Source organism: Scyliorhinus canicula, chromosome 13, assembly GCF_902713615.1.
Source record: "Scyliorhinus canicula chromosome 13, sScyCan1.1, whole genome shotgun sequence".
Lineage (NCBI taxonomy): Eukaryota > Metazoa > Chordata > Chondrichthyes > Carcharhiniformes > Scyliorhinidae > Scyliorhinus > Scyliorhinus canicula.
In genome coordinates, this window is record NC_052158.1 from 100929159 (window position 1) to 100956763 (window position 27605).

General features: G+C 48.2%; 1 protein-coding gene across 3 annotated transcripts in view; it reads right to left on the minus strand.

Moving 5' to 3' along the window:
- LOC119976401 (WD repeat-containing protein 49-like) overlaps positions 1–14084 on the minus strand; it is an 88911-nt gene extending 74827 nt beyond the window's left edge. For 2 of the 3 annotated variants that reach the window (XM_038816921.1, XM_038816923.1), the window contains exons 1-3: positions 14023–14084; positions 12603–12777; positions 7388–7828 (exon numbers count right to left, since the gene is read on the minus strand). In XM_038816921.1, the coding sequence (XP_038672849.1) occupies positions 7388–7828; positions 12603–12764 (603 nt within the window). In that variant the 5' untranslated portion in view covers positions 12765–12777; positions 14023–14084. Of the gene's footprint in view, positions 1–7387; positions 7829–12602; positions 12778–13818; positions 13996–14022 lie in introns of those variants that run through there. The other variant, XM_038816922.1, reaches the window with a different exon arrangement.
- Positions 14085–27605: the final 13521 nt, after the last annotated feature.

Sequence of the window (27605 nt, forward strand, 5' to 3'; positions counted from 1 at the left end):
CGGAAATGGTCATGAAAAGTCATTGGCAAATAGGGTTAAGGAAAATCCCAAGGCTTTTAACACGTACATAAAAAGCAAGAGGGTAGCCAGGCAAAGGGTGGGCCCACTGAAGGAAAGGGGAGAGAATCTATGTGTGGAGTGTAGCCACCTAAGATGGCCACAAACGGACACAAAATGGAAGATTGCAAAGAGTGCAGGGTAAACGGACATGTTAAAGAGCAAACAGCTTGCAGAAGCAATTATGCATTGAAACAATTGCAGAAACCAGTTTCCTGGCAGCTGCAGAGATCAGGCAGCGCTGTAAATGGGAAAGCCGTTAACATAGTAATGAGGTGATACCGGGCAGTCCCAGGTACAATGGATACAATTAAGTATCAATTGATACTTTTAATAGCAGCCCAGACACGATGGAGCCAGAGAAGCCCAGGACAATGAGTCCTAAGAACCGCCCCAGCCATCAAGGAACGGCCCTAGGATTGGGGGTTCAAACCATATCGATTGGGAAGAGGCCCAATCGATCCCCAGCAGGTGAGGAAGCCCGCCCCAAGGGGCGCGGACCCCTGGGACCTATAATAGAGAGGTCCCACGCATGGTTCAGTCTTCTGATTCTTTCTCCTGATTCCGGCTTCTGAATCCAGCCTCGAGACCCCTGTTTTCTCCATCAGCCGATTGAACTGAAGCCGCCAATACGTAAGTGCCTAAACAACGACCGCTACCTGAAACCGGCATTACTTACACCCTTGCCGACTGATTGTGATCCGAAGCCTGCAGACCAGACCAGAACAAAGGCATTGTTCCCTGACCTCGCAGTTCCTTCTTAGATAAGTATTAGTCGTTTAGTGGTAGAAGTAAGTTAGTCTTTAGCGTGTGCATGAGTGTTATTATAATTGTGTTATAATAAACTCTAATTGTTTTGGACTTACTAATTGGTATACAGCTTTATTGCTTTGAACTTGACCTTGATACTTGTGATGGTGTCTTTACGGCACCTGGCGACTCCAGAGCTTAGAACGAGAAACAGAGCCAAGTGAGTGTTAAGCACACTCACCCAAAACGAGCAACAGGAGGCAGTGGAAATTAGCGAGGTACTAAATGAATACTTTGCATCATTATTCACCAAAGAGAAGGAATTGGTGGATGTTGAGACTGGAGAAGGGTGTTTAGATAGCCTGGGTCATTTTGAGATCCAAAAAGACGAGGGGATCTACTCCAGAATACTGAAGGAAGCAAGAGAGGAAATTGCTGAGGCCTTGACAGAAATCTTTGGATCCTCACGGTCTTCAGGTGATGTCCCAGAGGACCGGAGAATAGCCAATGTTGTTCCTTTGTTTAAGAAGGGTCGCAAGGATAATCCAGGGAACTACAGGCCTGTGAGCCTTACGTCAGTGGTAGGGAAATTACTGGAGAGAATTCTTAGAGACAGGATCTACTCCCATTTGGAAGCAAGTGGTCATATTAACGAGAGGCACCACGGTTTTGTGAAGGGGAGGTCGTGTCTCACTAACTTGATAAAGTTTTTCGAGGAGGTCACAAAGATGATTGATGAAGGTAGGGCAGTGGATGTTGTCTATTTGTCTTCAGTAAGCCCTTTGACAAGGTCCCTCATGGCAGTTGTACAAAAGATGAAGTCACACGGGATCAGAGGTGAGCTGGCAAGATGGAGACAGAACTGGCTAGGTCATAGAAGGCAGAGAGTAGCAATGGAAGGGTGCTTTTCTGATTGGAGGGCTGTGACTAGTGGTGTTCCGCGGGGTTCAGTGCTGGGACCTTTGCTGTTCATATCAATGATTTGGAGGAAAATGTAACTGGTCTGATTAGTAAGTTTGCGGACAACACAAAGGTTGGTGGAATTGCAGATAGCGATGAGGACTGTCAGAGGATACAGCAGGATTTAGATCATTTGGAGACTTGGGCGGTGAGATGGCAGATGGAATTTAATCCGGACAAATGTGAGGTAATGCATTTTGGAAGGTCTAATTCAGGTAGGGATTATACAGTGGATGGTAGAACCGTCAAGAGTATTGACAGCCAGAGAGATCTAGGTGTACAGGTCTACAGGTCACTGAAAGGGGCAACACAGGTGGAGAAGGTAGTCAAGAAGGCGTACGGCATGCCGGAATGTGGCGACTAGGGGCTTTTCACAGTAACTTCATTTGAAGGGGCTGGTTTAGCACACTGGGCTAAATCACTGGCTTTTAAAGCAGACCAAGGCAGGCCAGCAGCACGGTTCAATTCCCGTACCAGCCTTCCAGAACAGGCACCAGAATGTGGCGACTAGGGGCTTTTCACAGTAACTTCATTGAAGCCTACTCGTGACAATAAGCGATTTTCATTTTTTCATTTCAGTGTGGACTCGATGGGCCAAATGGCCTCCTTTTGCACTGTAGGGATTCTATTGATTATTCCACAAACAATCAACCATATACCAAGTGTGCGGATTTTGATTAAAAAATTAGGCATAACAAGTATAATATTTCACAATGATCCCTGTGGTTACTTCCATGCTTTAAATGCAATGATTATAATGAAAATCTAAGGATATCAGTTTTCATTCTGTTGTTATTAAAATTATAATATATCTGAGTTTTGTTTTGGTATTAGTCCTCTCAATATGCATAATTTTAAAGCTGAAATTAATATTTTCTAGAAATGCAAATTTTTCATTCATTCTCCAAGGTTCAGGGAGCTGATGTACTTGGGTTCAGGCACAGGAATCTTTAAAAGTAGGAAGGACAAGTTGTTGGAAATATTTAAGAAAACGGATACAAAGCTTTTTAAAAAGGATATCATATTTGAAAAAAGTAAGTCGTGCTAAACCCTAGTTAGCACAAAATTAATTAAATTGCAGTTGGAATATTTTATCAAGTTTTTGAATTTTTTACAGAAGATGGCAAGGCAATACAGGGGGCTGCAAATTCAATAGAATGATACAAGAGATGAGGGGCTTTAAGTTATGTGGGAGGATGAGAATATGAGGCTGTTTTTCATTAAATCAGACATTTAGGAGAATGTTTGATAAGTGTGTCCAAAGTTCTGAAAAGTTTTGATAAAGTAAATGGACAAACTACTTTTGAGTTAGTAAATGAATGACAAACATTTAAGGTCCTAACAAAAAACCAAAGGGAGACATTTCTCAGACATGGAAATTTACCAAGTTTTCCGAGGTGCAAATTAAGACACCGAATGCAGCACTAGTAACAGCAATTCCCATGTCAGTTTTTAGCTTTAATGAAAGTAGAAAAAATGTAGAATGTAAAAAATCAAGGGAATACAATAAAGTTAATAACTCTTGCGAAAAGGGTTGTGCGATCTGCTTCTATGATCTAAACTGCAGCCTGCTTAGCCCTGACTTGCATATCTTCCATTTCACCAGAGGCAAATCAACACTGCGATTTTCAGGTACCCCCTGGGGAGTTCAACAACAGCAATTGCATTTAACATGGGAAAACAGCCCCATGCACTTCAAGGTGACTGATCAAACAAAAAGTCACACAAAGCCAAAGGCAGAGATATTAGGCTGGATGATTAAGGTTGGTCACAGAGGTAGGTTTTAAGGAAAGTCTTTAAGAAGCAAAGAGCACTGGAGGCAGCAGTTTGGATCAGCAAGCGTTGAGAGTGACAGATGTGAGAAATTAAGTGTGGTTTAGGACACAGGCGGCATAATTTTGAATGTGCTCCAGTTTATGAAGGGAGAAAAATGGGTGCTCAATCAAAGGTGCATTGGAATAGTCAATCCTGGAGTTATTCAAACATTAATTAGAGTTTAAGTTCAGAGGAGCTGAGACAGCGCCGGAGATGGTCAATGATGCTGTAGTGGGAGTAGGTAAGATTTTGCAATGAAGAGGTTATGAGGTCAGAAACTCAGCTCAGCATTAAATAGGGTTCCAAAGTCGCAAAACGTCTAGTTGATACACATGTCTAAATATACAGTGGTCAGGGAGAGGGTTTGAATTGGTAGCAAGAAAATCACATTTGTGACAAAACAAAGAACAATAGAGCACAGGAACAGGCCCTTCGGCCCTCCAAGCCTGCGCTGATCACGTGTCCTATCTGGACCAACCTCCTGTATCCTTCTATACCCCGTCTGTTCATGTGCCTATCCAGATAAGTCTTAAAGGTCGCTAACATATCTGCCTCAACTACCTCACTTGGCAATGCATTCCAGGCCACCACCACCCTCTATGTAAAAAACTTCCCCTGCACATCTCCACTGAACCTTTTCCCCCTCACCTTGAACCTGTGCCCCCTTGTAATTGTCATTTCTGCCCTGGGAAAAAGCCTCCAACTGTTCACCGTATGTATACCCCTAATAGTTTTATAAACGTCTATCAGGTTGCCCCTCAGCCTCCGTCTCTCTCGGGAGAACAATCCCAGGTTATCCATCATCTCTCCACATAGCTAATATCCTCCATACCAGGCAACATCCTGGTAAACCTTTTAGGTACTCTCTCCAAAGCCTCCACGTCCTTCTGGTAGTGTGGTGACCCGAATTGGACACAGTATTCCAAATGTGGCCTAACCAACATTCTATATAATTGTAACATAATTTTCGAGCTTTTATACTCGACACCCCATCCTAAGGCAAGCATGCCATATGCTTTCTTCACTACAATTTCCACCTGTGCTGCCACTTTTAAGGATTTGTGGACTTGTACTCCCAGATCTCTCTATGTCTCTATGCTCCTGATGGGTCTGCCATTTATTTTAGAGCTCCCACCTGAATAGGATCTACCAAAATGCATCACCTCGCATTTGTCCAGGATAAATTCCATCTGCCAGATGCATCTGCAGGAGGAGGCCATTCGGCCCAGAGAGTCTGCATCGACAATTCGAAAGAGAACCCTACCAAGGTCCACTGCCTCGCCCTATCCATGTATCACATCTACCAGCATATCTTTGGACATTAATGGGCAATTTAGCACGAGTAATCTACTCAACCTGCACATCTTTGGAGGGTGGGAGGAAATCGGAGCACCCAGAGGAAACCACGTAGATGCAAGGATATTATGCAAACTCCACACCCGAAACCGGAATCGAACCCAGGTCCCTGGCACTGTCAGGCAGCAGTGCTAACCACTGTACCATCATGATGCAATTGCTTTGACCATCCAATTGTCTTATTTTATTCACTCTTAGAATGTAAGGATTGATAGCAATTTCAGGAGTTATTACCCATTACTAATCATTCCTGACAAGATGATGAGGAGCCATCTTCTTGAACTGCAACAGTCCATGTGGTATGGGTACACCCACAGTGCCAGCTACAATGAATAAATGGTTATGTGGTTCCAAGTCAGGATGGTGTGTGACTTGGAAGCAATCTGGCAGATGTTGTGTTCCCATGTTTTTGCTGCCCTTGCCCATCTAGGTGGTAGAGGCCAGGGGTTGGAAGGTTCTGTCAAAGGTGCCATGGTGAGTTGCTGCAGTGCATCTTATAGATTGCACATACTGCTACCATTATACAACTCACTCCTGACTTGTTCCTATTAGATGGCGGACAGGCTTTGTGGGGCCAGGAGGTTAGTTTCCTGCTGCAGAATTCTCAATCTCTGCTCTGCTCTTGTAGCCACAGTATTTATATGACTAGAGAAGATTGAGGTTCATTGAGGACTGGATATCAGTTTAGGAGATGTGGTGGCATTGTAGTATTGTCACTGGACTAGTAATCCAGAGACCCAAGGTACTGTTCTGGGGATCCCAGTTCGAATCCCACAATAAATGCATTTTTGGGCAACTCCAAAAGTATTTGCAGAAAATTCTCTGGTTATGACTAAGTAGGCAAGAATTGAACCAGGAAGGGCAGCTCGGTGGCATAGTGGTTAGCACTGCTGCCTCACGGTGCTGAGGTCCCAGGTTCGAATACGGCGCTGGGTCACTGTCCGTGTGGAGTTTGCACATTCTCCCTGTGTTTGCGTGAGTTTCATCCCCACAACCCAACGATGTGCAGGGTAGGTGGATTGGCCACGCTAAATTGCTCCTTAATTGGAAAAAATGAATTGGGTACTCTAAATTAATTTTAAAAAAAGAATTGAACCAGGAAAAATAATCGTACTCAGCTGGATAATGCATAAAAGGGATCGATGTCAAAGACTGCAGAGAGACCGAGAAGGATAAGGAAGGATGGTGAACCATGCTCACATTTGCTGAGGAATTTATTTTGGCACTTTGATCAGTGTTTCATAAAGTAGTACAGTAATTGATTCTTGTTTTAGACTGAGGCCGCAAGTTCCATGAGAGTCTCATCGTTTTTGAGAAACTGGTTCTGGAGGCCTGAATCTGAGTGTCGAGCCTCTGAACTCAGCCTCCACCATTTTCTCAAGGAGGGACGGGTCGAACCTTGCACATTCTTGGTTCATGGAGGTACCTGCACATTAAAATCTGATTTTCGCAGGAAGCAATGGGAAATATGATTTGTGCAGATTAGACCTGGCAGGAAGAGGTCGAAACCTATCTGAGTTCTTTGGAGAGGTATGGTATCCTTTTTGATATGGGTCCAGAATATCTTTAGGAAAGATCAGGTGCCATTTGGTATTGTTAAAAGTTGACATGAATGTGCATTAAAAAGGGTATGAGCTACTTGGAATTGTCAAGCAAGCTGCCAAAGAAAGCTGCCAACCTGTCAAGGCAATTAAAACCTATGTCCTTTAAATGTTTGAAACAACTGCTACTGTGTTGAAAAAAAATCAGTGCTTGCTATTTCACTCACTCTGTTGACACAAGCCTGAGAGTTGCCATTACAGGATTAATGCTGCATGACTGATATCATAGCCTATCATTATCACAGTGGAGCACCTGTCAGCCACAGTTTAATTGACAGGTCCAAGTGGTGTAAAGACTTTGAAGAGGGACTATGAACACATGTTCTCATTAGGCATTAAAGGAAATTAAATGTAAGGGATGGAAGTGCGTGTGTGTGGGGGGGTGGGGGGGGGGGGGGGAAGGGGGAAGGGGGGGAAGGGGGGGAGGGGGAGGGGGGGAGGATGAGGGGTTGTGACGGGTGAAAACTGGGACCAGGTTATGAGTTATTCTTTTCTTCACAGTGCCGAAACACCAAGACGGGCCTTCTCGTCCAGCCCGCCTCCATACTGGGAGCCTCTCTGCTGCTTCCGAATTGTTTCTGAGGGTAGGGAGACCAAAACCAATTCTCATTTCACCCTGAACTTCCACCCACCCCAGAATGAAGATCGTCCATCTGGGGCACGTTTCCCGGGTTGAGTTTGCAGAGCTTGGAACCGACCCGAGAGCAGAAAGTCTGGCATAAGTGTCAAACCAGAGGTACCGAAATCGGAAGAAGTTAGAATGAACATATATTTAGAAAGTATTTAGTGGTGCGCTTCTCTTTGAACTGATTTATAAATAACACAATGTTTCAGAAATTAAGTCCTACCTTGTTTACATTTGCTAAGGAGATCATACTTGTTACCCAGAGGTCACGCAATCTGACAGAATCTGTGGCAACTCGTAAAGTTTGTTGCAGCTTTAGATTCTCACCCCAGATGTTCAACCGACCTTCTTTACTCAAACTTAGGTAGCGGTGTGAATTCTTCAGGTGGACTATACTTTGAATAGGTTCCTTATGATGTGACTGCAGAAATTTTATATCTTTCCACTGGGGAATAAGTGACGAATTTGTCCGCTCTTCTTTTTCATAAAGTTCTAACAGCATGAATGTCGCCACTTTGTCCCAGTCAACAAAACCATCCCGGGTGACATCAATTCTGTCAAACAAGTCTCCATACTCCTCTTCAATCCCATATCCAAGAGCTGTGAACATACTGTCAATAAAGCTCTTTCTATTAACCGGTACAAGTTCTTTAACATTTGGTGGCTAAAAGAGGAAAGAGTATAAAACGTTATGTTTACGTAACAAAAAATCTGTTACTAACTTGGATCATTTTAAGTTAATGCTAATCATGCACTTTAATGGGTAGTATGCAAGGATTAAATCAATTCAATTGCTGTGTGGACTTTGAGCTGATAGCTAGCATTATGTCTCTAACATTTTCATAAATATAGTCATTAGCAAATTTTATTTATTATTACTGTAACCAAATGTATAAAATTTGATTTGAAAGCGTAGCCCACCTTATCTACAGAGTGATTTGATGAACAATATTATAAATAAAGGAATATCATTTGATCTCAATTTAAAACAGGATAAAAATGCATTAGAAACCTACTGCTTTAGAATTCAATCTTAACAAGAACTATAATAATAATCTTTATTGCCACAAGTAGCCTTACATTTACACTTCATGAAGTTACTGTGAAAAGCCCCTAGTCGCCACATTCCGGCGCCTGTTCGGGCGCACAGAGGGAGTATTCAGAATGTCCAAATTACCTAACAGCACGTCTTTCAGGACTTGTGGGAGGAAACTGTAGCACCCGGAGGAACCCACGCAGTCACAGGGAGAACGTGCAGACTCCGCACAGACAGTGGCCCAAGCCGGGAATCAAACCTGGGACCCTGGAGCTGTGAAGCAACAGTGCTACCCACTGTGCTACCATGCTGCCCTACTATTTTTTAAAATAACTTTAGAGTGCGCAATTCTTTTTTTTCAATTAAGGGGTAATTTAGTGTGGCCAATTCACCTACCCTGCACATTGTTTTGGGTTGTGGGGGTGAGACCCACGCAGACATGGGGAGAATGTGCACACTCCACAAGGACATGGATGGAAATACTTTTGTGCCAAATAAGCATTTATCTTAAACAGGATTTGACCTAACCACAGTTGATCTTTGCTTTCAGACTGCTGTCTTCTGTTGCTACATAGAATCGTAGATACCCTGCACGGCAGAAGAAGGCCATACAAAAGAGAACCCTCCAAAAGAGGACCCTGCCTAGGCCCACTACCCAGCCCTAAACCTGTGACCCCATAACCCCACCTAAGGGACAATTTAGCATGGCCAATCCACCTGACTGGCATTTGTTTGGACTGTGGGGGGAAACTGGAGGACCCGGAGGAACCCCATGCAGGCACGGGGATAATGGGAAAGCACAGACAGTTACCCAAGGTCGGAATTGAACTTGGGTCCCTGGTGCTGTGAGGCAGCAGTGCTAACCACTGTGCCACCCCAATTGGCTCAGATGGTCTGACTCTAACCTTTTGGAAGAGAATTAGAGTAGCTTTAAGGGTCACCCGTAACTTCCTCACCAGCTATTGCCACTCCAGAAGGACTTACTTTCGCTGGAATTCCAAAGTCCCCTGTCTCGCCTGACCTTCTTCACTCAGGCCAGGTGAGACAGGAACAGTGAAGCTCACCCCCGGCTGCTTCAGGGTGGTGTAAATCGAGTGCACCAAGTGTGGACACACACTCTTTTTACGGCACTAGATGCCGTAAAACAGGTGTTTAAAGGAAAATTTAAAGGGTGAAGGTGAATTTGAAAAGTAAGTCAGGGTGCAGACATCAGGCTGGTGAGGAAGAGTCAGACTGGAAGGGGTGAAGAGAGGCCTAAATGGGCGAGGGAGGCAGTGGGAGTGAAGGGGACCCAGAATAAGAGAGGAAGGAGTGGGGAATCAGAATTGGAAGGGAGAGATCAGTCAGACCCAGAGGTGGAGTTGGAAGAGGACCTGGTTGGGGGAGGGGGTGGGGAGGGGGGGTTGGAGAAGGACCTAAATGAGGAGTTAGACCTGCAGTGGGGTTGGAGTCGGGGGCTGGAGTGGGGGGTGGGTGCTTTGTTAGGGGGATGTGGGGGGGTCCCCTTGGGAGCTCAGGTGGGGTAATGCGGGAGTTCCCCCGGCAGCTTAGAGTATGGAGGTTGTCCCGTCCGGGGTTTGATCTGGGTGCTTATAATACTTACGCTGAAGTTAGAAGTGTTTTTTTTTCCTTCTAACTGTTTCAGAATAACCATGAGCGCAAAACAGGCAGAACCAAAAAAATTAGCGATTTAAATTGCTTGTCGGATGGTTCCCAGCCCAGCGCAATTGTCCAGTGGAAGTTAGTACTTTTGGCCAATTGCTGAGTAAATCCTTATGTGGGAATCATTTGGGTACTTCCTAAACACGACACTGGGGAGTTAGGAAGTTATGGCCAATTGTATTTAAGCATATAATCCAAGGAGGCACTCCAGTACCATAGTACGAGAATGCTGCATTATTAGATGTGGCATTCTGCAGATAAACTGTCAAACCTAAATCCTGTTCACCTATTCAGGGAGACAAACAAAATCCCTCCATAGTATTTCAAAAACTCTTGCACCATCCTGGTCAAAGTTCCTTCCTCCTCTACCACCTAAAGGGTATTCCTGCCGATGCAGATTGCCTGGAACGTTTGTTTACATAACAACAGTCCAAAGATAATTCATTATATTTAATATTTTTGCTGACTAGTACTTGTTATATTAATCCAATCATTACTATATCAATGAGTAAAGTTCCGGCTCTGCTTGCAGCGCAAATGTCCCTAACCAAGTTACGAATGACATCCTCTGCAACTACGGTGAGTTATTAATCCTTGGCCCCATGGAAAGCATTCAGCACATTCAACTATGCTCTCCTCCAATCCCTTTTTTATTATTCTATTCCAGGAACTACTTCACAAGCCCTTTTCCTTTTCTCAATGATGCTGTGTTATTTTCAAAGAGTTTCTCAATGTACACTGATAGTATCTAGCTCTGTCACTCCAGCACACCCTCAACCACCTTGGTGCTGTCAAGGCAACTTCTCTGACATCCAGACCTGAATGAATCAGAACACCCACCGGTCACTGTCTTTAGCCCTTGTCACAAACTCTTTACTCTTGCCACTGATTCTATGCCCTTCCCAGGTGAGTGTTTCGGCTTGTTTACAATTTTAATGTCCATTTTGAACTTGGATTACATATCCTCTCTATAACTAAACTTCTTACTTCCACTTTAATTCAGTCTTTCTGCTGTGAAAACTTGGTTATGGACATTTGCGCTGCAAGCAGAGCAGGACTATTCCAACAGTATTCTTACAGACTCCTAACGTGCACCTTCCATAAATTCAAACTTACCCATAACCCTGCTGTGCATAATCAGTCCTACTTACGTAACACACCTCAATGGTTTTCTATTACCAACATGTTAAATTTAAAATACTCATCCTTATTTTTCAATTCTTCACAGCTTTGTTCCACCCTATCTATAATCTCATCCAGTCCTGGATCCCTGAATCACCTTATTCCTCTGACTCTTATTCCCTGTGCATCATCATTTTCCATCCTTGCACTATCATTGACAGGGTCTTTAGCCATGTGCTTTCTAGTATCTGAAATCCTACTGTAAAACCCTTTTCAAACCTAATTCTTTAAACTTTCCTTCCCTGGTTCAGTGTCCATTTTCCATACACTTTTAGTCTGAAAAACCTTGAGATTTATGTTACAGTAAAGGCATTACATAAATTGAATTAGTTGTTACACGCGCAGGTACAGCAGGCAGTAAAGACGGCATTTGGTATGTTGGCCTTTATCGCGAAAGGATTTGAGTATAGGAATGAGGATGTGTTACTGCAATTGTATAGGGCGTTGGTGAAGCCACACCTTAAGTATTGTGTGCAGTTTTGGTGTCCTTATCTGAGGAAGGGTGTCCTTGCTATGGAGGGAGTGCAGTGGAGGTTTTCCATGCTGATTCCTGAAATGGCAGGACTGTAATATGAGGAGAGACTAAGTCAGTGAGGATTATATTCATTGGAGTTTAGAAGAGTGAGAGGGGATCTCATAGAAGCTTATAAAGTTCTAGCAGGATTAGACAGGGTATATTCAGAAAGAATGTTCCCGATGGTGGAAGAGTCCAGAACTAAAGGCCATAGTTTGAGGATAAGGCGTAAACCTGTTAGGACTGAGGTGAGGAGAAATTTCTTCCCCATAGAGTGGTGAATCTGCGGAATTTATTACCACAGAAAGTAGTTGAGGTCAAAATACTGTGTGATCTCAAGAAGGAATTAGATATAGCTCTTGGGGCTATAGGGATCAGGGGATATGGGGAGGGGGGGAGGATGGCATTAGGGGTATTGAATTTGATGATCAGACATAAACATAATTATAAATCATAGAATTTACAATCCGGAGGAGACCGTTCGGCCCATCGAGTCTGCACCGGCCATTGGAAAGAGCACCCTACTTAAGCCCACACCTCCACCCTATCCCTGTAACCCAGTAACCCCACCTAACCTTTTTTAGACACTAAGGGCAATTTATCATGGCCAATCCACCTAATCTGCATATCTTTGTACTGTGGGAGGAAACCGGAGCACCTGGAGAAAACCCACGCAGACACGGGGAGAACGTGCAGACTCCGCACAGACAGTGACCCAAGCCAGGAATCAAACATGGGACCCTGGAGCTGTGAAGCAATTGTGCTAACCACTATGCTACTGTGCCACCCCATTTATGCTGGATCAGGCTCGAAGGGCCAAATGACCTACTCCTGCTTTGATTTTCTATGCATGTTTCCTATGCTATGACCCATCAATCATGTTATTGTGCTCCATGTAAACAAACACATTATAAAAGTAGACAAGCTTGACATGTAGATCTAATGAGTTATTTTGGGCATGTATATAATACTAAACATTCTAGCTGACAATAAGGTGGAATATCAACCACAATGTCAAAATTTAGCATAACTGTGAAAACCTACCATGAAAACTTTCTGTATTTTCTTAATATCTTTGACGCTGAGTCGGTTTTCTAGATGATCCAGAATCTTTTTTGTTGTTTCCATTTTATCAGAATGAGATTCAAGTGTTGTGGACCCTTCATTTTCCATATTAACAGACTCGACTGGCAACTGAGCTGACATTCTTCAAGATTCGCTGCAAAAGGTTTCGAATGGAAAAATGGACGGAAAGCAGTTACATAATCTGCATACAGCCTTCCCAAAATAGAGGGAAGTAGTGAGTAGTGAATAGTTCACTATCATAAGTAGTGAATACTGTACACTAAATTGAAAGAGGTACAAGTAAATTGCTGTATGACCTAGAAGGATTATTTGAGGTCTTGGATGGTTGGAAGGGAGGAGGTTAAAAGGAAGAGTTTGCATCCTGTGCTTGCAATAGGAAGGTGCCATGGGAAGGAGATTGGCTGTTTGGGGTAATGGAGTACTGGTGCAGGATGTTGCTTTGGATTGCTGGAAAGGGAGGGAAAGATGTGCTTGGTGGTGACATCATGAGGAGGGCAGGTAGGTGTGTGTGTGTGTGTGTGTGTATGTGGCATGGGTGAGGTGGAAAGCTGGACAGTTGAGGGAGGTGGGTAGGTAGATGCAGTGGGCAGTTGCGAGGTTAGGGCATAGTCAGGTCAGGGCTGGAGTCGGGGTAGGTTGGGGTATGTGGAAGATGAAGCCATTGCAGGAGTGAATGTGGTTAGATGGGTAGCTGAGTCAGGAGTAAGAGGATTCCAGTGAAGAGGGAGTCAGGTGGGAGGGGCGGGTAGTCAGGTTGTATGGTGGTCAACTGGGGGCGGGGGGTAGGAGGAGAGTTCAATTGTGGATTTACCCAGGTGTTAGAATAAATGTTATTCTGACATTTCCTGGGTAGCTTTTCAGATACGTGAAGTGGAACTGACCGAGGTCACCGGCTCTAACTGAATTGAAGGCATTCAGGGAAGGTCCGGGGAACAGGGGGAATGGCTCATTGGAAATGTAAACTTCCTGGGCAATTCCCACAAAAGGTCCGTGCATCAGCACTTCCACAGGGTCCCGAAGCTCATATTGCGGTACGATCCGGACAGCGCAACACTTCTGGGCTTTTGCTGCTGCATTGGTTTGTATAGTAGCTAGTGAGCTGGGGGAGATTTCTCTGAGGGTCCAGGGGGGCGGGAAATAGCATCACAGTCCAGTTGGCGAACCCCAAACAAACCTGCATCCCAAAAAACTGTCCAATTCGGGATGGCTGCCCAGCCCCAGGAAGACACTGCGAAACAAAGTGCCCATTTCACGATTTGCAGAGACAGTAACATCGTTGTACATTTTTTTAAAAACAGGTTCACAGAATGAGACTTGGGGAACGGGGCTTCAGTCCACACGTTTGTGAAAAGCAAAAGGTGGAGCACATTTCACTCACCCGATACAATGAGGTTGGAGCAAAGGGCAGTGAGGAGAAAATGCCAATGCGCTCAGTGCTGGCTCCTTTCACACAAAGCTCAGTGACTGCCGTAACCCAGCAACAGTCAAACAATCACCCAGCTAAAAGGCGCCACAAACATGTCTCTGACCTTGTCTCCATATTTTAAGAAAGTTGTGCAAACATTTTGCAACCCCCCCCCCCCCCCCCCCATCAATTTGAAACAATTATCTGCCATTTGTAAACCACCCCCTCCCCCCGCACGCTGCTGGAATTAAGTGAAGGAAAGTCGCTGCAGTTATAAGACCATTTGGCACATTGAGGTCCCCACAGCGCAACAGGCGGCCAGGAATGACAATGGGAGTTCAGCTGCAGCATTATCCAGTATTCCGGGTAGATCTATTAAAGGGAGCTGGGAAACCAAAATCTGGGGGGAAAAAGTACAATTTTGCAGTTATGGATTGACATTTTTCAGAAAGGAGTGATCCAGCAATCGCCACGGGCACTTCAGCTGATAAGGAAGGATTTTGCACTTGCACGGGCATCCAGTTTTTGCATATAGGTCACGTTGACCATCTGTGGACATATAATTTGGTCAGTGACACCAATACGGTGCCAATACACTCTTTGATGTTCACCGTATTGAATGCCAAACTCAAGTGTGCAATACCTCACATTCCACCCTTGGAATCCATTACACCTGTGTCACTACGGCAACTCACTCTGGTCACCCCAGATATTTTATGTTGTGGACACCAGCAAAGTAGTGATCACAGCCTATCGGCATGCAAGGACCTTCCCTTGGTCACCATCCATGGTATTATCAACACAATGATGAGGACCAAAAGGAGCATCATCGGCAGGCAGCTGCTTGTGGTGAATTCATATTGCATTGTAATTCACACTCTATTGCATTGCATTATGTCCTTCTGGGCTCTGTATGTGAGCCGTTGCGCGTCTCTGCCCATCGGGGGAGATGAGGGGCCTGTACAGGACTCCACCCTTGGCTCCGCCCATGGCCCCTCCCACTACCAGAAGTATAAAGTGCTGCAGCCGTGAGCCTACTCTCAGTTCCTCTGGTCGCAGGCAGGCTCAGTTGTAAGACTATTAAAACCACAGTTTACTTCCAATCATGTCTCTAGTGAATTGATGGTCACATCAATTTAATAGTCTTAGAAAACTTGAAGAAAACTACTTTGGAATCAGCCCTCAAACCTGATCGACTAGAACTCGACCCGCAGGCTGCAGAGGCGAAGGAAATCTTCCTACACTGGCGTCGATGTTTCAAGGCCTACCTGGCTGAATCAAGCACATCCAAGACTACAGAGGAGCAGAAACTCAGCCTACTGCACGCACGGGTGAGCCATCGTATCTCTACGCAACTCAATTGTACCACCTCATATACTGAGGCTCTGGCTATGCTCGACCGATTGTACGTGCGGCCGATTAACAAGGTCTACACGCGGCACATTTTCACGACCCGCCGCCAGCGCCCCGCAGAGTCGCTGGAAGACTTCCTGCGCGACTTAAAAGCCCTTGCTCGGGACTGCAATTTTCAGGCTGTAATGGCCTCCCAGCATATGGAACTCGCTGTCCGTGATGTATACGTTGCAGGGCTCAGGTCTAACTATGTGCGCCAGCGATTACTTGAGAAATGGGCCCAGAACTTGGAGGACACGGTAGAGTTAGCTACGACTATGGAGGTCGCGTGCCGCAGTCTGAACTCATTCCCCACGGACCAAGCGACCCCATTGTGGGCCCCCGACCAGCGACTGCCCCAGGCCTGCGCTGCGCAGCCACCCACCCACTATGGAGCACCAGCGTGCCATTTTTGTGGCCAGCCCCAACATCCACGGCAGCACTGCCCGGCCCGCAACGCGACCTGCAGCACCTGCGGTCGCAAAGGACACTGTGCCCGAGTATGTCTGCAAAATCTAAACTTTCTAACTCCCCCACAGTCCAGAGCACTCGCCTCCCGAATTCACTCCCGCAGACCCCGTAATGCTGCAGCGTGTCTGCCGACTCCGCCTCCACCTGACATGTGCGACTCATGGGGACCGCCATCTTGGCAATCCTCTTCCAGGCGGCCGGACACGTGCGAGTCATGGGGGCTGCCATCTTGGATGCCATCTTCCTCGCCACCCGCCACGTGCGATCCACGGGGTGGCCATCTTGGACGCCATCTTCTTCATCACCCGCGACGTGCGATCAACGGGGGCCGCCATCTTGGCCATCAACCGAACCGAACCTCGACGACTACACCTCAGCGGACAGTCATCACGGGGCCACTCCAGCAGAGCTGATCGAGCCGCCGACTACCCGCAACTCAACGCAGTCACGTTGGACCAGTCGCGTCCGAAGCACCTCAAGAGCTCGATGATGTCCGTTAAAATCAACGGGTACAGAACACCGTGACTCTTCGACTCCGGGAGCACCGAGAGCTTTGTACATCCTGACCTGGTAAGGCGCTGTTCGCTCCCTATCTTCCCTGCAGGGCAAACTATCTCCCTCGCCTCGGGCTTGCACTCGGTCCACATACAAGGGCGCACCGTCTCAACCCTAACGATTCAGGGCGCCAGCTACTCTAATTTCCAGCTGTACGTACTCCCCGACCTCTGCGCCCCACTCTTACTCGGGCTCGATTTCCAATGTAATCTCAAGAGCCTCACACTCAGCTTCGGTGGACCCCTACATCCACTCATTATCTGCAGTCTAGCGACACTTAAAATCGACCCCCCTCCACTCTTCGCTAATCTCACTGCTAACTGCAAACCCGTAGCCACTCGCAGCAGGACAGGGTATTCATTAGAGCCGAAGTCCAGCGGCTCCTACGTGAGGAAGTCATAGAGGCCAGTAACAGCCCCTGCAGAGCTCAGGTGGTGCTCGTCAAGACCGGGGAAAAGTTCCGGATGGTGGTTGATTATAGCCAAACCATTAACCGGTTCACGCACCTCGATGCGTACCCCCTCCCCAGAATTGCAGACATGGTCAATCAGATCGCCCAGTACCGCATATTCTCCATGGTGGATCTGAAGTCTGCTTACCACCAGCTCCCAATCCGCCCGGAGGACCGCCACTACAAGGCGTCCGAGGCAGATGGCCGCCTCTTCCATTTCCTCCGGCTCCCCTTTGGCGTCACGAATGGAGTCTCGGTGTTGCAACGAACAATGGACCAAATGGTGGACCAGTACGGGCTGCGGGCCACGTTTCCGTACTTGGACAATGTCACCATCTGCGGCCATGATCAGCAGGACCACAACGCCAACCTCCACCGATTTCTCCAGACCGCCCAGAAACTCAACCTCACCTACAATACGGAGAAATGCGTTTTCCGCACTACCAGACTAGCCATCCTCGGCTATGTCGTGGAAAATGGAGTCCTGGGACCCGACCCGGACCGTATGCTTACAACTCCCTCTCCCTCATTGTCCCAGGGCCCTCAAGAGGTGCCTGGGATTTTTCTCTTATCATGCCCAGTGGGTCCCCCAGTATGCGGACAAAGCCCGCCCACTATTTATGACCACACTCTTCCCACTGTCAGCTGAGGCCCGCCAGGCCTTCAACTGCATCAAGGAGGGCATCGCTAAAGCCGCCATGCGGGTGGTGGATGAATCCGTCCCCTTTCAGGTGGAGAACGACGCCTCAGAGGTCGCTCTCGCCGCCACTCTGAATCAGGCAGGGAGACCAGTCGCCTTCTTCTCCCGAACCCTCTCCGCTTCGGAACTTCGACATTCCTCAGTCGAAAAGGAAGCTCAACCCATTGTGGAAGCCGTACGGCACTGGAGGCATTACATCGCAGGTAGGCGGTTTACCCTCATCATCGACCAAAGATTGGTTGCCTTCATGTTCGACAACTCGCAAGGGGGCAAAATTAAAAATGATTAAATCTTGCGGTGGAGGATCGAACTCTCTACCTATAATTATGATATATATCGACCGGTGAAGCTCAACGAGCCCCCAGATGCCCTGTCCCACGGCACGTGCGCCAGCGCGCAAGATGACCGCCTGAAGGCTATCCACTATGACCTTTGCCACCCCGGGGGTCACCCGGCTCGCCCACTACGTCAAAGCCCGAAATCTGCCTTTCTCCACCGAGGAGGTAAAAGCCATCACCAGGGACTGCCCAATCTGTGCGGAGTGCAAACCGCACTTCTATAGACCAGACAAGGCCCACCTGGTAAAGGCTTCCCGACCCTTTGAACGCCTTAGCATTGATTTCAAAGGGCCACTCCCCTCGACCAATCAAAATGTGTACTTTCTTAACGTCATCGATGAATTCTCCCGCTTCCCCTTTGCATTCCCGTGCCCCGATATGACCTCCCACACAGTCATCAGAGCCCTGCACAGTATCTTCACCCTGTTCGGTTTCCCCAGCTACGTATACAGCGACAGGCGTTCGTCCTTCATGAGCGATGAGCTGCGTCAGTACCTGCTCGACAAGGGCATTGCCTCGAGCAGGACTACCAGCTACAACCTCAGGGGGAACGGGCAGGTGGAGAGGGAGAACGCGACGGTCTGGAAGACCGTCCTACTGACCCTCTGGTCCAGGAAGCTCCCGACCTCCCATTGGCAGGAGGTCCTCCCCAATGTGCTCCATGCAATTAGGTCCCTCCTATGCACCGCCACCAACCAGACCCCTCACGAACGACTATTTGTTTTCTCTAGGGGCACTACCACGGGGGCTTCGCTCCCATCCTGGTTGAGGACACCGGGCCCGGTTCTCCTCCGGAAGCACGTCCGGACACACAAAACAGACCCGCTAGTAGAGAGAGTGCTACTACTCCATTCGAACCCCCAATACGCCTTTATTGAATACCCCGACAGCCGTCAGGACACCGTTTCCCTCCGGGACCTGGCGCCTGCAGGATCCACCACCACCGCCGAGGTACCCCTCACACTACCCCCCACGCTCGGCGCCCCCATGCCTATAGGCTTCCTGCACCCCCCGTCGCCCGTCGCACCGGTCAGGAATGAAGCTGGGACCGAAACATCCCCGGAGTCCACCCTCATACCCACACCGATCATCACCACCCAGCCACCCGAAGAGGCTGCAACGCCCGGTGCTCCGCCGATCCCAAAGGACGACTCGGCCACCGGACCGGCTCAACTTGTGGACCCGTCACCCCCGCCGGACTTGATTTTTTTTACAAGGGGTGAATGTGGTGAATTCAATTCACACTGTATTGTATTGCATAGTATTATGCCCTTGTGGGATCTGTATGTGAGCCGTTGCGTGGCTCTGCCCATAGGCGGAGATGAGGAGCTTTTACAGGGCTCCACCCTTGGCTCTGCCCATGGCTCTTCCCATGGCCCCTCCCACTACCGGAAGTATAAAGTGCTATAGCCGTGAGCCTGCTCTCAGTTCCTCTGGTCGCAGGCAGGCTCAGTTGTAAGACTATTAAAACCACAGTTTACTTCCAATCGTGTCTCTGGTGAATTGATGGTCACATCACTGCTTACACTGGGAGATCACCCAACTCTGCAACGCATCAGCAGCCAACAGGCTTAGCAGCAAATATTGAATCATATATATATATATATATATATTCATTCCAAATGTGCATATTTCATTGCATTGCAGAACTACCATGGAATTACTATTCGACAGACAAGTGCAGACAACACTCCCCAGTTATTACACGTCAAAAACTCCCAGGGGTACGTGATGCATTATCGAAAAAGAGGGGAAGGTGAAAGAAACGGACAATAAATGACCCAATCTGAACAGTGGACAGAATATTCAAGTACAACATCCAACTGATGGTCCATGGAATCCAGCCGAAATTGTTGGTACATGCCCAGAACCGAGATTATGCCAAGTACAAACACAAATGGCATGATCGATGAAGATGACAAATCTGAACAATACTACACCAGAAACACCCAATAATCCTATTGCGACTAGGACATGGTCTAAGATGCAATAGAAAGCAACCCCAACCAACATTCTGAAAATGTGCAGCAGCCTCCAGCAAAGAGCCCCATAACTAAAGCTGGATGGATAAGCAAACCACTGACACATTTCAAAGACTTGCAAATGTATTCCTCTGTGTTAAAGTACATTCAGAAGCAATGTTATTTTCTTTTGCTCGCATGCAAATAATTGATTTTTTGAAGACAAACCTCTGGTTAGAAAAAGGGCAATTTTGTGATCTAATGGCAATGGACCTTTTAAAAAAAATCTTTTTATTGACATTTCTCATATTTATAAATAATTGTCTATATACATCACATTTTTCTTATCCGTGTTAATTTACTTTATTGTACAGAGAGGTTTATTTTGTCTTTCATTTAATTGACCCTGTATACATTTCGCCGCCCTCTGGATCGGTTTATAGTTCCACATCCTCCCCCACACCCCACCACCACCCCTTTGGCTTCAGCTGTGTTTTGCTTTTGTTTTCAGGGACAAAAGTGGGGGAGAGGGGGGGGGGGGGGGGGGGGGTTACCCCCCTCCCTCCTCTTCTCTTCTTTTGTGGTTTCCCCACCTTCCTTCCGTCTTCCCACCACCTCCCTTCCGGGTTGCGCAGTCTTTTGGTTCCTCATTTATCTTGTTTTTTTATTCTGAACTTACTCCTCGTTGTTGGCCGACAAACTGCCCCCAAGTATCCAGGAACCCTTCGACCCTCGAATGGCATACTAAATCTTCTCCAGGTGGAGAAGTTCCAAAAGGTCAGCAAGCCAGTCTGCTGCTGTGGGTGGTGCTGGATTCCGATCCCGAGCAGAGTTCTTCGGTATGCTATTAGGGAAGCGAAAGCAAGGGCGTTAGCTCCCTTTCCCATGAGTAGTTCTGGCTGCTCTGATACCCCGAAGATTGCCACTATTGGGCATGGCTTCACCCTCACCCCCTCAACCTTGGACATTGCCTCGGAGAAGGCTGTCCAGAACCCAGCAAGTTTGGGACAAGCCCAAAACATGTGGGTATGGTTGGCCGGGCCACTCTGGCACCGTTCACATTTATCCTCCACCTCCGGGAAGAACCTACTCATTCGGGTTCTGGTCAGGTGCACTCTGTGTTACTTTGTCCTTTGTTACTTCCTCCACCAGGCTGGTCAGGTTCCACTTATGGATCTGTGTCCAGTCTCTGGCTATCTGGATCCCCAGGTAACGGAATCTGTTCTGGGCTATTTTAAACGGGAGCCCCTCTAGCTCTGCCCCTCTCCCATTTGGGTTCACTGGGAATCCCTCACTTTTGCCCAGGTAACGTACGTAGTCCGAAAAGGTTCCAAACTATTTCAGGATTTGCAGTATTGCCTTCAGTCCCTCCTGTGGCTTCGAGACATAGAGAAGCAGGTCATCTGCATAGAGTGAGACTCTGTGCTCTCTGTCTCCTCTCCGGATTCCCTTCCAGCTTTTTGAGTCCTGCAGGGCGATCGCCAAGGGGTTCGATCGCTAGCGCGAACAAGAATGGGGGCAGGGGGCAGCCCTGTATTGCTCCTCTCTGTAGCTGGAAGTATTCAGAGCTGGTGCTGTTAGTTCTGACGCTTGCTTTGGGAGCGTTGTACAGGAGCCTCATCCAGGCGGTGAACCCCGCTCCAATCCTAAACCGTTCCAGTACCTGGAGGAGGTATTTCCATTTGACTCTGTCGAAGGCCTTTTCTGCATCCAGGGAGACGATCACCTCTGGTGTTTTCTCCCTGGGAGGGTCATTTTTACATTCAGCAGCCACCTGATATTCATTGTGAGCTGCCACCCTTGACAAAGCCCGTTTGGTCCTCTGCGATCACCTCTGGTACGCAGCCCTCCAGCCTTTTGGCCAGGACTTTTGTGAGTATTTTCGCATCCACGTTCAGCAGTGAAATGGGTCTGTATGATCCACATTCCGTCAGATCTTTATTTTTTGGGGTATCAGTGAAATTGTGGCCTGCGCTAGCGTGGGGGGCAGGGTGCCCCTTGCCAGTGAGTCCGCAAACATGTCCCTTAGGTGTGGGGGAAGGACTGGTGCAAATCTTTTGTAGAAGTCGGCCGGGAACCCATTGGCTCCCGGTGCCTTCCCCGCCTGAAAGGAGCCGATGCGCTCCATGATTTCTCCCAGATCTATTGGTGCTTCCATCTCTCCCTATCTGTCTTCCCCCACAACTGGTAGTTCCAGTTCATCTCGGAACTGTTTCATCCCCGCGTCCCTGTTGGGGGGCTCTGAGGTGTACAGTCCCCGGTAGAAGGTCTCAAAAGCCCGATTGACCTCCTTTGGTTCTGTTACCAGTCTGGATGACATGTACCTTTAAGGGCACGTAACAAACTACTGACAATCGAAAGTGCCCCGTGTAGCGTCCCATGATTTGTAGTCAGTTTTCAAGCAGCAGGGGAGAGATTAGATGCTCAATGCTTAGCCTCCCAGGGAACAGCTGTATATCATCTTCAAATTAAGAATCTACATTATTGTTTCACCAATACTCACATATATTTATATCAAGGAGTTTAACATTCATTACATTATCGGCGCATCATGATTGCCTTCTTTTTGTCTGCAAGATGCGTGGTATAATGTCATTGAAGTTTCTTCAACAGGACTTTCTGGACTTAGAAACATAATTAGAATAAACATATGTAACATTGGCTTGAAATAGGTGAAAGGAAAGTTAGTGTGGTAAGTTTTATTTTACCGGAAGCTGCTTGAGCTTTTTGCTCGTTGAATCACAGCTGTCACTAACCTGAGAAGGGTCAGGTGAGGCCTCTACAATAGTGGAAGAGCAACCAGATTCGTAAAACAAATAACCTTACCACAAAACTAGGATTTTCAATTAACTTTTCTTAGTTGAAATGCAAGTTAGTGTATAGAAGTAGAATGGAAGTTATTTTAGTGGACAACCCTGTAGTTCAATGATCTGAGAAGGAATGAGAACAGCTAAACTGAATGGCTTCTATGAACAGCTCTTTAAAAGGCCTCATAATTAGCTACAGATATGAGAAGTTATATCTCTACCGCAATCAGCTAATGGACATTTCTAAAGGCTGTTTCTGGGCGAATAGCCTGACATGAGTTGAAACAAAATGCAAGGACATGAGTACAGATTTGTGTGAAGGTTCAAGAATATGGGGCAGCAGGGAAGAGGATGCCTGGAAAGGGTTAACCTGACAAGTCTTGGTGATTCTGGTTGCGGCTATGACTGGGTAGGTCACACGTTCGGCAGCTCCTGCCGATAACAAATTTTTTGGGCCCTTTTAAGGAGCCTTAGCGGCATTTGTTCGATGATTCCCGGTGTGGGAAGGTAGCAGTGAGGGTCCCCCAGCACTGTATGGAGTGGACCAGGAGCAGAGCAGTCAAAAAAGTGGCTTGAGAGCAGAGAGGAGAACGGGCACGAAAAAACAAGATGGCGGCAGGCAGGGAACAGGCAGCATGGGCCCAGTGGTCTCGGAAGCAGCAGGAGTTTTTAAAAAACTGCTTTGCTGACTTGAAGGCGGAGATGCTGGCCCCTATGAAGGCGTCGATTGAAAGGTTGGTGGAGACCCAGCAGATGCAGGGGACAGCGATTAAGGAGGTGCAGCAGAAGGTCTCTGACAACGAGGACGAGATTCTTGGCCTGGCAGTTAAAGTAGAAGCGCACGAGGCACTTCACAAAAAATGGCAGGAGAAACTGGAGGACCTGGAGAACAGGTCGAGAAGGCAGAACCTGCAGGCCCCTGGAGGTGGATGGAGCGCACAGAGTCCTGGCAAGGAGGCCGAGGGCGAACGAACCGCCGAGGGTGATGGTGGTGAGGTTTCAGCCCTTCACCGACAAGGAGTGTGTCCTGCGATGGGCGAAGAAGGAGCGGAGCAGCAGGTGGGAGAACACCGAGATCCGTATCTACCAGGACTGGAGTGCAGAGCTGGCCAAGAAGCGGGCAGGATTCAACCAGGCTAAGGCGATCCTCCACGGGAAGGGGGTGAAGTTTGGGCTGTTACAGTCGCGAGATTGTGGGTCACATACCAGGACCGACACCACTATTTCGATACGCCGGATGTGGCATGGACTTTTATCAAAAATGAGAAGTCAGACTTGAATTAATGATTTGCAGTATGCTATGTGGGATGTTGGTGAGGGAGTGGGGGCGATGTTTGTTCGAGTGGGGTTTATTTTTTTTTTCTTCCCTGCGTTTTCTTGGGAATGGGTGGGCCACAGGGGGCAGGGTCGGCCCAGGCAGGAAGTGTGGTGAATTCATACTGCATTGTAATTCACACTGTATTGCATTGCATTGTATTATGTCCTTGTGGGCTCTGTATGTGAGCCGTTGCGCGGTTCTGCCCATAGGGGGAGTTGAGGAGCTTGTACAGGGCTCCACCGTTGGCTCCGCTAAGTATAACGTGCTGCAGCCGTAAGCCTGCTCTCAGTTCCTCTGGTCGCAGGCAGGCTCAGTTGTAAGACTATTAAAACCACAGTTTACTTCCAATCGTGTCTCTAGTGAATTGATGGTCACATCAATTTAATAGTCTGAGCCTGCCTGCGACCTGAGGAACTGAGAGCAGGCTTACGGCTGCAGCACTCTTCTGGTAGTGGGAGGAGTCAATCGTGTCTCTAGTGAATTGATGGTCACATCAATTTAATAGTCTTAGAAAACTTGAAGACAACTACTACGGAATCAGCCCTCATACCTGATCGAATAGAACACGACCCGCAGGCTGCAGAGGCGAAGGAAATCTTCCTACACTGGCTTCGATGTTTCAAGGCCTACCTGGCTGAATGAAGCACATCCGAGACTACAGAGGAGCAGAAATTCAGCCTACTGCACGCAGGGGTGAGCCATCGTATCTCTACGTAACTCAATTGTACCACCTCATATAGTGAGGCCCTGGCTATGCTCGACCGATTGTACGTGTGGCCAATTAACGAGGTCTACACGCGGCACATTTTCACGACCCTCCGCCAGCGCCCCGCAGAGTCGCTGGAAGACTTCCTGCGCGACTTAAAAGCCCTTGCTCGGGACTGCAATCTTCAGGCTGTAACGGCCTCCCAATACATGGAACTCGCTGTCCGTGATGTATACGTTGCAGGGCTCAGGTCTAACTATGTGCGCCAGCGAGTACTTGAAAAAGGGGCCCAGAACTTGGGAGGACACTGTCGAGTTAGCTACGACTATGGAGGTCGCATTAAAATCAACAGGTACAGGACACCGTGCCTCTTTGACTCCGGGAGCACCGAGAGTTTCGTACATCCTAACCTGGTAAGACGCTGTTCGCTCCCTTTCCTCCCTGCACGGCAAACTATCTCCCTCGCCTCAGGCTTGCACTCAGTCCACATACAAGGGCGCACCGTCTCGACCCTAACGATTCAGGGCGCCAGCTACTCTAATTTCCAGCTGTACATACTCCCCGACCTCTGCGCCCCACTCTTATTCGGGCTCGATTTCCAATGTAATCTCAAGAGCCTCACACTCAGCTTCGGTGGACCTCTACATCCACTCACTATCTGCAGTCTAGCGACTCTGAAAATCGATCCCCCTCCACTCTTCAATAATCTCACGGCTAACTGCAAACCCGTAGCCACTCGCAGCAGGCGGTATAGCCTGCAGGACAGGGTATTTATTAGGACCGAAGTCCAGCGGTTCCTACGTGAGGGAGGCATAGAGGCCAGTAATAGCCCCTGGAGAGCTCAGGTGGTGGTCATCAAGACTGGGGAAAAGTTCCGAAAGGTAGTCGATTATAGCCAAACTATTAAGCGATTCACGCACCTCGATGTGTACTCCCCCCCCAGAATTGCAGACATGATCAATCAGATCGGCCAGTACCACATATTCTCCATGATGGATCTGAAGTCTGCTTACCACCAACTCCCAATCCACCCGGAGGACCGTCACTACACGTAGTTCAAGGCAGACAGCCGCCTCTTCCACTTCCTCCGGGTTCCCTTCGGCATCACGAATGGGGTCTCGGTGTTCCAATGAACCGAATGGTGGACCAGTACGGGCTGCGGGCCATGTTTCCGTACTTGGACAATGTCATCATCTGTGGCCATGATCAGCAGGTCCACGACGCCAACCTCCACCAATTTCTCCAAACCGCCCAGAAACTCAATCTCACTTACAGTACGGAGAAATGAGTTTTCTGCACCACCAGACTAGCCATCCTCGGCTATGTCGTGGAAAACTGAGTCCTGGGCCCCAATTCGAATCCTCTTACAACTCACTCTCCCTCATTGTCCCAGGGCCTTCAAGAGGTGCCTGGGATTCTTCTCGTATTACACCCAGTGGGTCGGACAAAGCCCGCCCACTATTTAAGACCACACTCTTCCCTCTGTCAACTGAGGCCCGCCAGGCCTTCAACTGCATCAAGGAGGACATCGCAAAGCCGCCATGCGGGCGGTGGATGAATCCGTCCCCTTTCAGGTGGAGAGCGACGCCTCAGAGGTCACTCTCGCCACCAATCTGAATCAGGCAGGGAAACCAGTCACCTTCTTCTCCCGAACCCTCTCCCGCTTCGGAACTTCGACACTCCTCAGTCGAAAAGGAAGCTCAAGCCATTGTGGAAGCCGTACGGCACTGGATGCACTACCTCGCAGGTAGGAGGTTTACCCTCATCACCGACCAAAGATCGGTTTCTTTCATGTTTAACAACTCGCAAAGGTGCAAAATTAAAAATGATAAAATCTTGTGGTGGAAGATCGAACTCTCCACCTATAATTACAATATCATATATCGACCGGGGAAGCTGAACGAGCCTCCAGATGCTCTGTCCCGTGGCACATGCGCCAGCGCGCAAGACGACCCCCTGAAAGCTATCCACAATGACCTTTGCCACCCGGGGGTCACCCGGCTCGCCCACTACGTCAGAGCCCGAAATCTGCCTTTCTCCACCGAGGAGGCAAAAGCCATCACCAGGGATTGCCCGATCTGCGCGGAGTGCAAACCGCACTTCTATAGACCAGACAAGGCCCACCTGGTAAAGGCATCCCGGCCCTTTGAACGCCTGAGCATCGATATCAAAGGGCCACTCCCCTCGACCAGTCGAAACGTGTACTTTCTTAACGTCATCGACGAATTCTCCCGCTTCCCGTTTGCTATCCCATGCCCCGATATGACCTCCCACAAAGTGATCAGAGCACTGCAGCATCTTCACCCTATTCGGTTTCCCCAGCTGCATATACAGCGACAGGGGTTCGTCCTTCATGAGCGACGAGCTGCCTCAGCACCTGCTCGACAAGGGCATCGCCTCGAGCAGGACTACCAGTTACAACCCCAGGGGAATGGGCAGGTGGAGAGGGTGAACGCGACAGTCTGGAAGACCGTCCTACTGACCCTCCGGTCCAGGAATCTCCCGACCTCCCATTGGCAGGAGGTCCTCCCCGACGCGCTCCATGCAATTAGGTCCCTCCTAAGCACCGCCACAACCAGACCCCTCACGAACAATTATTTGTTTTCTCTAGGGGCATTACCACAGGGGCTTGAGGACATCCTGGTTGAGTACACCGGGCCCGGTTCTCTTCCGGAAGCACGTCCGGGCACACAAAACAGACCCACTAGTAGAGAGTGCTACTGCTTCATTCAAACCCCCAATACGCCTTCATTGAATACACCAACGGCCGTCAGGACACCGTTTCCCTCCGGGACCTGGCGCCTGCAGGATCCACCACCACCACCGCCGAGGTACCCCTCTCACTACACCCCACCCA